Genomic DNA, 14,656 nt, shown 5'->3' with positions numbered 1-14,656 from the left:
TGAAAAATAGAGTTTAGTAAAGCTGTCTTCTTACAGTAAAGACATAAAAAAGGCTGAAGTTGTTCCTGTCTCAGTGGTGAAATGGTCTCTGTGGTCTGGACAGGACAAAAATTCCCCTTAACACCAACATTATAAAAGTAAACAAGAGCTGAAGCATTCAGATAACTGGTTTACAGGAGCTGAAGGACCCTGGCAGTGTGGAATAGAGGGTGATTTACTACAGACAGGTACAGTTCCACAGATCTGCAAGGGCAGATCCAGCTTCATTCTGTAGCATTGCCCTGTGTGCCAGCTTGTGTGTCCCAGTCTGGCACCGCTGCCACCGGGAAGGGGAGAGATCCTCACGATGCCAAAATGCATTTCAGACTGGTCCAAGAGGCTGGAAAGATGGATCTGCACACATAATCACAACATCACCTCAAAATCTGCCACTTCTGATAGTATGGATGACAAAAATCCAGTTAGTTCAAGGGGAGACTGGACAGGTTCTTAGGAGAGAATAAATCTGCTGAGGGTTAGACTAAATTTGTGGAAGCCACATCTGGCTCAGGAAATACTCGTGGAGGTTGAAACAGATTGAGAGCAGGAGGGAACCCGAGGGAAGTTCCTACACTCTTCCCCAGACATTTTCTTTCAGACAGTGGTGGTGAGAGAAGATGGACCCTCTGCCTGATCCAGCATGGCAGCTTCTGCATTCCCAGCACAAGACTTTGCACTGGTGATTCTTCAGGTCCTGTCCCTTGTTCCCTGGGAGAAGAGCCTGATCCCCACCTGGCTCCACTCTCCTGTCAGGGACTTGTAGAGAGCAACAGCAAGTCAAGAGGATAATTATCTGCCAGTAGTAGTTTACTAAACACCAGAAGGAGACCCAGAGGAGCACAGAAATCAATCTAAACAGCACAGCAGAGAAAACAACTCAGATTTGAATTGCTTAAGTCTGACAACCTCATTTTGAGTCTCCATTAAGCGTAACTAATGATAACAAAGCTCTTCCTAGAAAAAATTCTACTTGTCACAAAATCTACAACTTTTGTAATAAAGCTTTTTACTCTTAAAACTGGTATTAAGAGATGGCTGACATCACCAGGTTATGGTGCACTCTGAACTGAAGTTACAGAAGTTACAGACAATGACACAGTCACTTCCAAAGCTCTAAAATCAATGTACAAACCTTTCCCTGAGAAATGGCAATGTAAAAATCCTTAGGGAATATCAGTGTTTCTAGCACTTATTAAGATTTCTCTATTTTTATGAAAAACAGTGGAAAGGAGGAAAAAAGTGCTTGAATTACATTGACTTGAGAATGTCAGCTTCTTCCTCTGGTCTCAGAGAGGGGAGAGAATTCCACTCAGAAAAACTCCACATATTTGAAGTTTATCTAAGGTTCCAGCAGAAGTGGTGGCACATGAAATTCCCTACACAGGCACCTCCTACAGACCCCAGAGAGGCTTTTGCTGGCAGTTCAGGATCCCTCACTGCTAACACAGAGCACTAACCTGATTTCCTGAGTGTATTTTGCTTGACTCCAGACTAAGCAGAGCAATTCTTTTCCCACATCAGTAAAACACAGACACCACCCCCCCAGTAATTCCTCTAAGACCAGGACCTGTAACTCTTCTGAGCAGGGCTCCAGTGGGATCAGCACCAGAGGCTGCAATTCCACTCCACATGAGCTAGGATAGAAGCCAGACATCCTTCCCTGAAAGCAGCAGCTCAGGTGTGTTACCCTGTGCCCATATCAGTGCAGGTGGCTTTATGGACTCGCTGAAGGTCTCCTTTTGAAAAAGACTCTGCCAGAACAAGTGCCAACAGCTAAAGGGAAATAAATGCTTTGCAATGAGAAATGGCATTGCTTTCCTGAGGCTTTGTATGAAGCTACTTCAATAATCTCTAAGACAATACCAAGGCAGTTTTTTTCTCACACAGTGATTTTTCCCCCAGTAAATAAATAATCCTTAATTTGCTCCCCCAAACCCACTGTTTTCTCCACAAGGCTTTATCCTCCTACAGCTCCTGAGAACTGAGTGGTGCCAACGTCCTGAACTCCAACAGGGTCTTCTCACATCTGAAGTGACTCAGGTAATTCCAGCATATCCTTCTGAATAAAGGCAAGGAAGGGTGGGTTAGGATACCTTGCAGCAGAGCTTCTGTGCTGGTGTGCTGCTTCATGATCTGCCCTTCCAGTTCACTGTCAGATCCTTCATCCTCCGGAATGTCGATGTCAGAATCATCATTACCTGGTTAAAAACAAAACCAGCTGGTTAATATCACTCAAACCAAGCCATGACTCAGAGCAGCAGTTGGGCACAGGAGATACCAGCAGTCACTACCTTTGTTCAAGCACAACATTAATTAAAAATGCAGCTGCAGAGAGCATTGGCTCTACTGAAGAGTACAGGAAAATAGCCAATATCCACATCCTAAGGAGAAATCTTTCTGCACGTAAGTGCCAAAGCAGCACACACTATAAACAACTGTCTTGGGACAATCCCAGATTGTACCATAAATGTGCTGTATGAATGTGCAGTCAGAAGGTGCTATTTCAGCAACTGATTTAGAGATAAAACTCTTTTAAAAGTTTTTGGGAAGTTATTAACACATCTCCTGGTCTTTACCCTGGCACAAACAATATCAAAACCTGTCCCCTCAGTCTCTGTCTTTCATTTAATCATAGGTTAGAAAAGCACAGTGAGACATCCCCAGATATATGAGTGCAGGTACAAGATGCCTGGAGAGACAGGAAAGCTTCCCAAGATGCAGGAACTTCTTCAAATATTTCCATCTTCTGCCTTTGTTTCCTTCTCCCTACCCCAAGTAAAGCCTATTTAGTCCCTTAGTCCCAGTCACCAAACTGGAACCAATCTAAAGGAATTGTATTAAATTGTCCTTCAGATGTTTCAAAAGATGACAGAAGTTTTCAGCCACTTAGAAGGGCCTGCAAGGACAAGGGCAAGACTGTTCTCCAGGTCAGTCCCACCTGAAGGTCCACATGCATAGCCAACCAAACTGATCCCCCTCAGAGCCTGGTCTGCAATAAAACAGCGGATGGAAAGTTGGTGCAGAAATGTGGGGAAAGTTTGAAGCAGGCTCTGCTCCATTGAAATCTTCTTCTATCCATGAGCTCCTTCCCTCTCTCCTTGCTCATGCCAGCCTGCCTGTGCAAGCTCCTGGCTCACCAAGACCAGCTACTGCCGCTTGTGATTCACTTCCCCCTTCAATCATTCCACCGACGTGCTGGACCCTCATCTCCCCTCACGCCTGGAACTGTCCTCACTCATGTGCAGATCATGAAATTATGGAATATCCTCAGTTGGAAGGAACTCACAAGGACCTTTGAGTCCAACTCCTGACGGCCCAGGACACCCCAACAATCCCACCCTGTGCCTGAGAGTGTTGTCCAAGCCCTCTCTGAGCTCTGTCAGCCTTGGGGCTGTGCCCACTGCCCTGGGGAGCCTGGTCAGTGCCCAACCACCCTCTGGGGGAAGAACCTTTTCCTGAGATCCAACCTGACCCTGCCCTGACAAAGACAAGTCCCTCCACACCAGCTGATCCTACACCCCAGTGCTGCAGGAGCTCATGGAATTACCAGTGCCAGCCCAAACCCAACAGGACCCAGGGGAGGACCCAGCACAGCAACATTTGCTGCTGATTAGTTAGAGAAAATAGGCAATTCTTTCCCAGGTACATTTAATTACACACACGTCTGAGATGAAAATGGAAATAACTACTTTAATTAGGATTAGTAATGAGCTGACACATCTTTGCAATATTTAATTATCAGACAACATATAAATATTAGACATTTTTCCATCATGTTTTTCATATTCAATATTAAGTTAATGACAAAATAATAATGGCAAGGGAAGTATTTGATAGCCTGGTAAGATTACAAGGCTCCAGCAGTCTGAGCTACAATTTCTATTTGTGTTGCACTTTATTCTTTGGTAAGTGAGGGAATCACTCACTGCTGCATGACCTCAGTGTTGCTTCTGTTTACCTGGCATTTAAGAAAATGAGGTTTTGTTCAGCCTTTGCACAGGCAAACTCCCTGGGAAGAGCCATGAGGATTCAGGTTTGTGCTCTGTATATGAAAGAATGAGTTTATTACACCTGTGATGGCTCTTACTGCTACTAAAGCACCCTCATTCTTGTTTTTTTGTGGTTTTTTTTTTTTTCTTTTCTTTTTTTAGGAGCAATTTCTCCCTTCCAGGCTTTGTCATTTGTGCTCCTGTTAGCCAGCTCCACTGGCCAGAGCTTTTTTCTCCTTGCTGGGACCTCCTGAGCATGAACTGCCAGCTGAGCTGGGACTAATGGCTTCCCTCTGCCAGAGGGCAGAGTTAGATGGAACAGTGGGAAGAAATTCTTCCCTGTGAGGGTGGGGAGGCCCTGGCACAGGTTGCCCAGAGAAGCTGTGGCTGCCCCATCCCTGGAAGTGTCCAAGGCCAGGTTGGATGGGGCTTGGAGCAACCTGGGCTAGTGGAAGGTGTCCCTGCCCATGGCAGGGGGTGGAACAAGATGATTTTTAAGGTCCATTCCAACCCAAATAATTCCCTGATTCTACGACAATGCAGCCAGAGCTCTTTGCTGCAAGTGGTAAACCCAGCTAACACCCCTCTGGGGACAGGACTGGGACAAGGGCACAGCTGGAACAACATGGAGCTTAAATTTTACTTCCATGGAGGTTAATTTTACTTACCTTTCTGAAACCCCTTTTTTTTTTAACCTTTTTTTGGTCTCAGACTCTCAGATATAACATGTCTCTTGACTCTGTAGAAGGTGAAGTCAGTAACAATAAGGTTGAGTGCCTGTGAATCAGAATCAGGGGGAAAGCCAACCAGGCTGACATCCTTGTGGGAGTCTGTTACACACCACCCAACCAGGATGATGAGGGGGATGAATTATTCTACAAGCAGCTGGTGGATGTCTCAAAATCGCCAGCCCTTGTTCTCATGGGTGACTTTACCCTGCTGGGTGTCTGCTGGGAACTCCACACAGCAGAGAAGAGGCAGTCTAGGAGATTCCTAGAGTGTACAGAGGATAATTTCCTGCTCCAGCTGGTAAATGAGCCTGCCAGGACCTGCTGTTCACAGAGAGGGGCTGGTGGGAGATGTGGTGGTCAGAGGCTGTCTGGGAGACAGTGACCATGAAATAATAGAGTTTTCAACACTCAGGGATGCAAGGAGGGCCATCAATAAAACCTCTACCCCGGACTTCTGCAGGGCAGATTTCAGTCTATTCAGAAGGCTGGTTCAGAGGTACCTTGGGAAACAGCCCTGGAAAACAAAGGGGTCCAGGAGGGATGGACATGCTTCCAGAAGGAAGTCTTTAAGGCACAGGAGCTGTCCCAGTGTGCTGAAAGGTGAGCCAGCAGGGAAGACAGCCAGCCTGGCTGAACAGAGAGATTTTGAAGGAAATTAAGGGAAAAAAGAGAGCTTACCGACTATGGAAAAAAGGGCTGGCTACTTATGAAGAGTTTAGGAATATAGTTAGGTCATGTAGAAAGAAAATTAGAGACACAAAGGCACAATTTGAACTCAATCTTGCCACTTCTGTTAAGGATAACAAAAAGTGCTTCTACAGATACATCAGTAGCAAAAGGAGGGGCAAGGAAAACCTCCATTCTTAATTGGACATGGAAGGGAACATAGTTATCAGAGATGAGGAAAAGGATGAGGTATTTAACACCTTCTTTGCCTCAGTTTTCAGCAGTAAGACAGGTTGTCCTCAGGACAAGGGGCCTCTGGAGCTTGTAGACAGAGACAGGAGGCCAAGCAGCCCCCCTGTAATCCAGGAGGGAACAGTCAGCAACCTGCTGAGCCACTTGGATCCTCACAAGTCTGTGGGACCAAATGGGATCCACCCCGGGGTGATGAGGGAGCTGGTGGAAGAGCTCACCAAGCCACTCTCCATCATCTACCAACAGTCCTGGCTCACTGGGGAGGCCCCAGATGATTGGAAGTTGGTGAATGTCACACTCATCCACAAAAAGGGACGGAAGGAGGACCCGGGAAACTCCAGGCCTGTCATCTGACCTCAGTGCCTGGCAAGGTTATGGAGCAGATCATCCTCAGTGCAGTCCCACAGCACCTACAGGATGGACAAGGGATCAGACCCAGCCAGCACGGGTTTAGGAGGGGCAGGTCCTGTCTGACCAACCTGATCTCCTTTTATGATCAGGTGACCTGCCTGGTGGATGAGGGGAAGGTGTGGATGTGTCTACCTGGACTTCAGCAAGGCCTTTGACACTGTCTCCCACAGCATTCTCCTGGAAAAGCTGCAGCCAGGCTTGGACAGGGGCACCCTGTGCTGGGTTAGGAACTGGCTGGAGGGCCGGGCCCAGAGAGTGCTGGGGATGGAGCTGCATCCAGCTGGGATCCGTCACCAGTGGTGTCCCCAGGGATCAGTGTTGGGCCCAGCTCTGTTTAATGTTTTTACTGACGATTTAGATGAGGGGATTGAGTGAACCGTTAGTAAATGTGCAGATGACACCAAGCTGGGGGGGTGTCGACCTGCTAGAAGGCAGGAGGGCTCTGCAGAGGGACCTGGACAGGCTGGAGAGTTGGGCTGATTCCAAGGGGATGAGGTTCAACCAGGCCACAACAGTGGCCAGGTCCTGCACTTTGGCCACAACAACTCCCAGCAGCCCTTTTTTTTCTTTCCCCTTACCCAACCCTTTTCTCCTCTCCCTCACATTCTCTGCTATTCTCAATCCTCTCTTTCTCACATTCTTTTTTTTACCTTTCTCCCCCACTAACTCAAACTTTAAGGATCCATCCAGTCCCACCCTCTGCCATGGGCAGGAACACCTTCTAATAGATCAGGTTGCTCCAAGCCTTGTCCAACCTGGCCTTGGACACTTCCAGGGATGGTGCAATCTGTGCCAGGGCCTCCCCACCCTCACAGGGAAGAATATCCTCCTATATAAGCACTGAGTTGTGACTTTGAAACAAATCCTGTTACAGATCTATGGCGAGAGTTTGGATTTTCCTTGAATAGTCAGGCTGAAATCCCAAGGCACAGACCCCACCTGGAGCATCACTACACTGAACTCAGGCCAGGGGGTCAGGAAGGTGACAGCTGCAAATGCAAATTCAGCAATAGCAAAACTCCTGCCTCCTGCTCACTCCTGCAAAGACATCGAGCACCTTTTTCACTTACAAAAAAAAATATATTGCTCTAATCTAGCCCAGTGGCTGCTATCACCAAACCTGGCTCTGCCCATTTAAAATCTGAGTTATCAGCTGAACAGAATCATGCTGAGCCAAAATCCCAAGGACACAGAACCAGAACACAGAGCTAAAAAATTATTTAAATACACAAGATACATCAGACCAGTCCAATGCTGTGTGTGACCCATCCCAGCCAGAAGACTGCAGGGTTCACCATCCAAATTGTACATGCCCAGCGTGCCCAGTTTTCACCAAAATCTTCCGGGTATTGATAAAAAGGTAACAATGCACAAAGTTTCCTACAACAGACACAAAGAAACTACTTGTTGCCCTAGAAGAAGCCACAATCTCATCAGTGTAACACTGCATACAGAACCTACAACCACTTCTGGGGAGACAAGGAACATTCCTTATGGAGAAAACATGGATCTTTCTTAGGACCAACATACAGCAATGAAGATAATAAAACATACTGTCACAAACTGCCACGTGCTGGTACATGGAGTGCAAAACCCACTGCAATGGAGCTGGTTTATAAGATTTATATGGCTTTAAGGAGGATTATTTGAATTTTCACAACAAACTTATTTATTATTATTCAGCAATCCATGTACCTGGATTCAGGTCAAGCTGGCTGCCTGCAGAAGCTTCGGGCTGGGGTTCTAAGAAGCTCCTGTATTTTCATCGTGAAAAGGTAATCAGCAGAACAACTCTGTAAATTGTGTTTGACCCAAGTCCCCACTGCTGTGATTGACTCCACTGCTCAGAGAACACTCTCAGAATATCAGCCCAGCTGAGAGAGGATACACTGGGATTATAAACCCCACTTGCCTTTCATTTCTATTTCATAAGGGTGGGTTTCAGTCAACTCAATTAGTTTCCTTTAAAGCTGTCCAGAGACAAAAAGTACATCCTGGTTCCACTGCAAAGCTCTCCCAAGTGGGTTATTTGTTCCAAAGCACACCTACTGCTTCCACAAAAAGCCAGAGCTGATACCTGGACAGACAACACTGTATTTAAATGATTTAATTTTTGGTAATTTGCAACACTTGAAGAAAAAACAGCATGATTTAATAACTTAGCAGTGATTTCATTACAGAGTGGGTAGTTTGCATCAATATTCAAGTAAATGTATCCAGCTGCAAAATAAGAAGCTACTGTGGTGAAGGTAATGAGCACAGACAACACTGTTTATTGATATGCTTTGGAATTAGATGTCAGTGCTGTTCAGCACGTTCAATTTGATAACAAAAATCACTGCTTTGGAAACACAGGCAACTGGCTCTGCAGCAATTACTGGATTCAGCAGGATATTCAAAAAATCAAGTGGGCAACTGACAGCCACTTGATCCAAAATAAACCCCAGCTAATAAATAGCAGGAAGCAATGGAACAGGAAAAAACAATGGGGGTGACTCAAGAGAGAATGAAGCTCAGCACCCACTTGAAAGCCTCAGTTCTACCAAATCCATACTCTTGTCCCACCAAAGTCAAGAGCTTCAGGCTCTGCATCAGCCTGAACACTCATACACCCACAGCTCTGCAATGTGAAGGAAAAGATACAGAAATTCCAGGAGGGTACATCCTTTGTCCTTAGCATAAAACTGAGATGTGTCATCTGATCTCCAGGAAAAATTCATCCTGGTACTGAGAGCTACTGACAGAGGTCTGGAAAGCCTGGATATTCAGCCCTGTGGATAGAAAAACTGGGTAGTAACAGCAACAAACAGCAACGAGGAGGTTGCAGAGGTTGGTCCAAGTGACATTTTTGACCTTGCTTGGTCATTTTAAAATCAAAGAATCCCAGAATAGTTTGGGTTCAAAGGGACCTTAAAGCTCATCTCATTCCAGCCCCTGTCATGGGCAGGGACACCTTCCAGTGGACCAGGTTGCTCCAAGCCCTGTCCAACCTGGCCTATCCCATTTTAGTAAGGGTGATTAACCACTGCCCGGAAAAGCAATAGAGCTCTCTCACTTGAAATAATTAAAATTAACTCTTGATGACAAGCTCCATTTAAACTGGGATGTGCAATCTTGGCACAGGAATAAGTAGTTATTTTCTGACCAATTTTATCAAGAGGTCATACTTGGTGACCATAATATTTCTAACAAGCCAAGAACCCTTCAAAGTACTATTAAATTAGAACGTGAATTTGCAATTATCTAACAAGCACAACACAAGACTCCTGTGGACTAGTTCCAAGTGTCTGTTACAGGAAGATGGATGATCTGAGCACCCTGCAGTGACAATGCTGAGCATCAGCAATATCATCCAGGAATTACCCAGTGATCCACAGCTACACCTCAAATCCCACAGTTACTGCAATGGGGCTTTTTGTTTTCTGCTGCCAGATTTTAAAGCACCAACTCTGGAGCACAAAGGGTGGACCCAGGAGCATCAGTTAATCCCATGGCTATGGCTGAACAAAACTGAAGTAGTGCAGATTTCCAAAAGCTGTGGAACGTGGATGTTTATCCACTCTACACACCAAGCAAGAGGATGCAGGGTGGGCTGACTGAAGCAGCATAACAGAAAGTGCCATAGCCAGTGAAAAATTTAGTTTTACAGCAAATACTTTTGCAAATTAAAATCAATCCTGGGCACAGCACTAGCCAAAAGAAAGGAAGGAAATATTTTGAAAAATTCAAAGGGTTTCTTTTTTAAGATTTTCAAAACAAAATATTTTACTTATTTAAAAATATAGTTTATAGAGGAAAAACCAGAGAGCTGGAGAGGAACTTTGCACAAGGGCCTGGAGGGGCAGGACAAGAGGGAATGGCTTCCTGCTACCAGAGGTCAGGGTTAGATGGGATATTGGGAAGAAATTCTTCCTTGTGAGGGTGGAGAGGCCCTGGCACAGGTTGCCCAGAGAAGCTGTGGCTGCCCCATCCCTGGAAGTGTCCAAGGCCAGGTTGGACGGGGCTTGGAGCAACCTGGGCTAGTGGAAGGTGTCCCTGCCCATGGCAGGGGGTGGAAGGAGGTGGGCTTTAAGGTCCCTCCAAACCAAACCATTCTGGGATCCTGTGATTCTACACTGTCTGCTTTTAAATTGGAAAAAAACCCAAACCTCTTAAAGAATGTGAGAAAATGCATGTGAAAATATGTGTAAAAAAGTGAGGAGAAAAAAAGATCTGCAAATGTAATAATTTGATTACTCTGGAAAACTGTATTTCAGTCTAGTAACATTCACACTTGTTCCTTTTTGCTCAAAAAACAACCTTGGGTGAGCCTGAGAAAACATCCTGTGGTCAGTGACCTTCCTTGCCCCCTTCTCTCACACAATCTATGTCAGAGCATCCAGTAACCACACCTGACCTGGTTCTGCCACCACCCTGCACAGTGCTCACCCCAGCACTGTCTAATACAATGTTTGAAGAGTCACTTCACCATTAACTACAAGGAAACCAAGCCCTGAGTTTCAGGCAACTGGATTTTTTTATTTGGCACCAGCCCTGGATGTGGCACCCGGGCAGCAGGTGTGTGAGACACCACATCCTCTCTCAGCTTCTCTGAGAGCAAAGATTAGAAAAATAACAGCAATTTCCTTACTGCTCAGCACAAAAGACACTTCTATACTGCTGCAAATACTTAACTGTGTATGTTTTCACCATGTAGGTAATACTCAAAGCTTGATCTGTATTTAGAGTTCAAAATCTTTATGTCATTTTCATATTTTTCATATAATTTAGTGTTGGCTTTTTTTGTTTTTGTGCAGTGTTTTTATCGAGATGCTCAGTCAGAAATCAAAGCTGATTTGCAATGCATGCTAGCAAAAGAAAAAAAGAACCAGACTGTTTATCAATTATCCTAAACATTTTTGCCCATTTTATGTGATGCCACGACATATCCCTGGACTTTTTATATCCTTAACACAGACCTGCACAACTCAGATAACAAACATGATTTAGGCTTCTCTGCTGTTAGTTCAGCCTGAAACTCTGTAACAGAGAGCTTCCAGGATTCCTGCAACTGTATTGCACTGAGAAATGAACTGTTGATTTGGAACCTTGCTACCAAATTAGCAGGAGATAAGGTCAAGGGATGCAGACAATACAAGAACTGCATCAATTAGCAGGTAGGCAAAGAGTTCTTACAGGGGCAGGATGGATACTGACTTTTATCAGTTAATGGCAACAAATTTATCACCAGGTGCCAGCCCAGGCAGTTTAGAAGAAGTTCATTAAGTGTTTTGCAGCTCTCAGGGGCAAAGTGTAATGAGAGAGAGAGAACCTTCCCTTTCCCTTGCAGAAGGTGCTGGCCTGTGCTACCCCTCTGGGTAGGAAATCAATGCATTTGGGCAAATGAAATTCATTTCACCACCCTGGACCAAGATTCAGCCAGAGAATCTTAGGGCACTGGGAGACACCAAACCAGCCTGCCCACCCTGCACTGAGCAGAGCAGATGTTCATCCCTCCATCTCCAGAACCCACTGCATGAGCAAGACCAAGTCAGAGCAGGGTCCACTTCAGCTGTCCTGTGAACAGGCACAATGTCTCTGTTGGGCTGAAGGCCCAGACAGAAAAAGTCTTAAGTTTCTCAACAAACTAAAGATGGAAGAAAATTCAGGATAAAAGCACTTTGCTTCATGTGGGAGGCATTACTCAGAACTCCAAGTGGAATAATGAAGTATTTAGCAGGGTCTGTTGTGACAGGACAAGGGGTGATGGTTTAAAACTGAAAAAAAGGTCAGTTTAGACAAGATATTGGGAAGAAATTCTTTCCTGTGAGGGTGGTGAGGTCCTGGCACTGGTTGCCCAGAGCAGCTGTGGCTGCCCCTGGATCCCTGGAAGTGTCCAAGGCCAGGTTGGACAGGGCTTGGAGCAACCTGAGCTGGTGGAAGGTGTCCCTGCCCATGGTAGGTGAAGCTCTAAGGTCCCTTCCAACCCAAACCAGTCTGTGATTCCATGATTCTGTGAAGTAATTTCCCCTCCCAAAACCTACTTTAGAAAGATGTTTCTGACAGTGAAGAAAAGCCCTTTTTTAATATTCCCTGTGACTGGCTCGTTACAGGGCACATCCTATCTCAGGAGGAGGATGTACCACTCAAAATCCAAACAGAACTCAAAGAAGGTTTAAGTGCTCATGTATGTAGCACTTCATACCACTTCCCCCCATGCCCACAGTCCTCTTGATAAAATCACTGCCAGATCAGGCTGTAGGTCTCCTGTGAATCCTCTCCAGCAGGAATTCCATCCCGCTGCTCCCTATTTTTGGACTGCATTGCACTGTTAACCTTGGGAGAGGCTGGACAAGCAAAGCTGCAGTGATTCTGCTGCTCTTTGTCTTGTGCAAAACATGTATTTTTCTTGTGATTAGGATCCTGGGATTAACACAGCTCTTCTGTAAACACATCCCTAACAGGACACCGTGCCACTTACATAACTAACCTCTGCATTCTCTTAGCAAGGCAAATCCCTTGGGTTTGAACTGTATAAAGGGTATGATTTAACTAATAATGAGAACAGAGTGGGGTCTGGCCTTCTAAATAAACTTTTTGAATTCTTTCCACTGCCTGGGTGTTTCTGGGGATACCTGTGTATCTTACTTTACATACCTGACTTCTACATGTGGTCTCAGGGAGCTTTACAACCTCCCATAAATTAACCTCCATGCTCATGACTGGGAAACAGCATCCAAGAGCCAAAGTTACTGTCTCAGTTACAACTCTGCAAACTCCCACAGCCTGTGCTGACAGAGATGACTCGATTGGCCAAGGTTATGGGACAGTCAATAAATGAGCCCAGCTCTGGAAAACAGGTTCCTGGTGCTCTCTATCACTAAAATGAATACTCATTATGACAATTAAGTACTTGAATAAAGATGTGTTATTGTAATATTTTTAGCTCATTAGAAGTCATAATCACGTTCTGAGGTGGCAGTTAAATCACTCACTAAAAGGTAAAGTTGCTTTTATTTCAGGGCTGCAAAATGACAGAATAGTTTTCCAAGTAAAATCCACAGATAAGGAGAAAGGAGGTTAGCAAATTTTCACTTTATACTTCACACTGCCAATTACTGAGGAGTGATGACAGTCCTCTTAAACCTACTTACCTTGGAAACTATCAGACAGCAGGACCTGAACTTTTTCACTCAAGTGAATCCTTGACACAATTCCACATTCTTGTAATTTATATTACAAATCCTATATTTCAGCTGAAATGTCTTCACCTTTTATCTCATTGATATGAGATCAAAGATGGGCAAAAATGAGTGAAATTCCTCTTTCATAAGCCTGCTCTGAAAATCTCAGCCACCAAGCAAATTGTGAAGCACAACTTTTATATCTTTACTCAAATGTCAGCTTCTGTGAACTCTCCCTCTGATCCTGAGAATTAACCTTCCTTCTAGTTTCTCCCACTATCAAGTAAAAGTGCACAGACTGCAATATTAAATTCACAGGGGCAATCAATGAGGAAGTTTTTGCTGATGTTTAGCTCAAAAGGAGCAAAATCTTGTTTGTGAGCTTTTTACAGAACCTCAAGAGTTTGTTACTCCCTTCTGATCCTCAGCTAGAATTCTAATTAATTAAGAGTAAGTCTGGGAAAAAAAAAACAACCAAACTTCTCTACTACCACCAGAGGTGAAGAAATGCCACTTACCTCCACTCTTTAGCAGGTGTTGCTCCTCCTCCTTCAGCCTGTTCTGCATAAGACGTAACATGTTTGCTGCTTCCTGCAAGAGGAAACAACAACTGGATTGGAAAAGCTGCCACACTCAAGGAGCCAACTGGATGGTCCCACCACAACAGTTCAGGGCACTCACAGGTAGAATGAGACTAGAAAATGTCAGCATTGAATAAATTTTATGTAAAAAAGGTCTTGTTTGAAACGTGGCAGCTCCTACTTTGACTGTGAGGGTCAGGATATAAAGTGTGTACCCAGGTCAAATAAAGCACTGAAAGGCAACTACACATTCCCACTGGGTGAAACATCACTTATTGCATGGAAAATGAGTTCATTTGTCTTTGTCCCACTGAAAACTACTACAGCAGGCAAGTGGCTTTCTTTGGAAAGCAGGCTTTGGTACCTGTTTTCAGCCAATACTCCATTAAAAACCAGAAGTGGTTTGTGAAATGACTGCAGCTTCCTAACACACATCCAAACCAGAATGAGTTCACACATTTCCAAGCATGCAAACAAAACTGGAGTAAATAACCTTTTCAATAAGCTGTCAGAGTACAGCCATGTATTGTACCACACTGTAGTATTCAGGTGCAAAGGAGAACCGTTCAAATGAAGGTCAATGACATGAGAAAATCACACTATTCCAACTGCAGCATCAGACAGAAAAATGTATTTTTAATGACCTCTAGCTTAAATTTAAATTTTGAATAGCAAACTAAACATGATACAGCAGGTAAGATATGAATGCACAGAATTAGGTGCTGATAAACCTACAGTACTAAACAGGTGGCAAGAGCTGATTGAAACCACAAATTTTCCTAATTTTAATCTCTTCAATTCCAGTCAGGCAAAGGAAAGCTAAT

The 14,656-nt window shown here is 44.6% G+C and overlaps 1 protein-coding gene across 2 annotated transcripts in view; it reads right to left on the bottom strand.

Moving 5' to 3' along the window:
• CLUAP1 (clusterin associated protein 1) overlaps positions 1-14,656 on the bottom strand; it is a 62,245-nt gene that overhangs the window by 8,603 nt on the left and 38,986 nt on the right. For both annotated transcript variants that reach the window (XM_032704278.1, XM_032704279.1), the window contains exons 9-10: positions 13,770-13,842; positions 2,133-2,237 (exon numbers count right to left, since the gene is read on the bottom strand). In XM_032704278.1, coding sequence (XP_032560169.1) covers positions 2,133-2,237; positions 13,770-13,842 — 178 coding nt within the window. The remainder of the gene's footprint in view (positions 1-2,132; positions 2,238-13,769; positions 13,843-14,656) is intronic.

This window comes from Chiroxiphia lanceolata, chromosome 16 (genome assembly GCF_009829145.1).
Source record: "Chiroxiphia lanceolata isolate bChiLan1 chromosome 16, bChiLan1.pri, whole genome shotgun sequence".
Taxonomy (NCBI): Eukaryota; Metazoa; Chordata; class Aves; order Passeriformes; family Pipridae; genus Chiroxiphia; species Chiroxiphia lanceolata.
The sequence above is the reverse complement of the archived record's forward strand: the minus strand, read 5'-3'. Positions and strand labels throughout refer to the sequence as shown.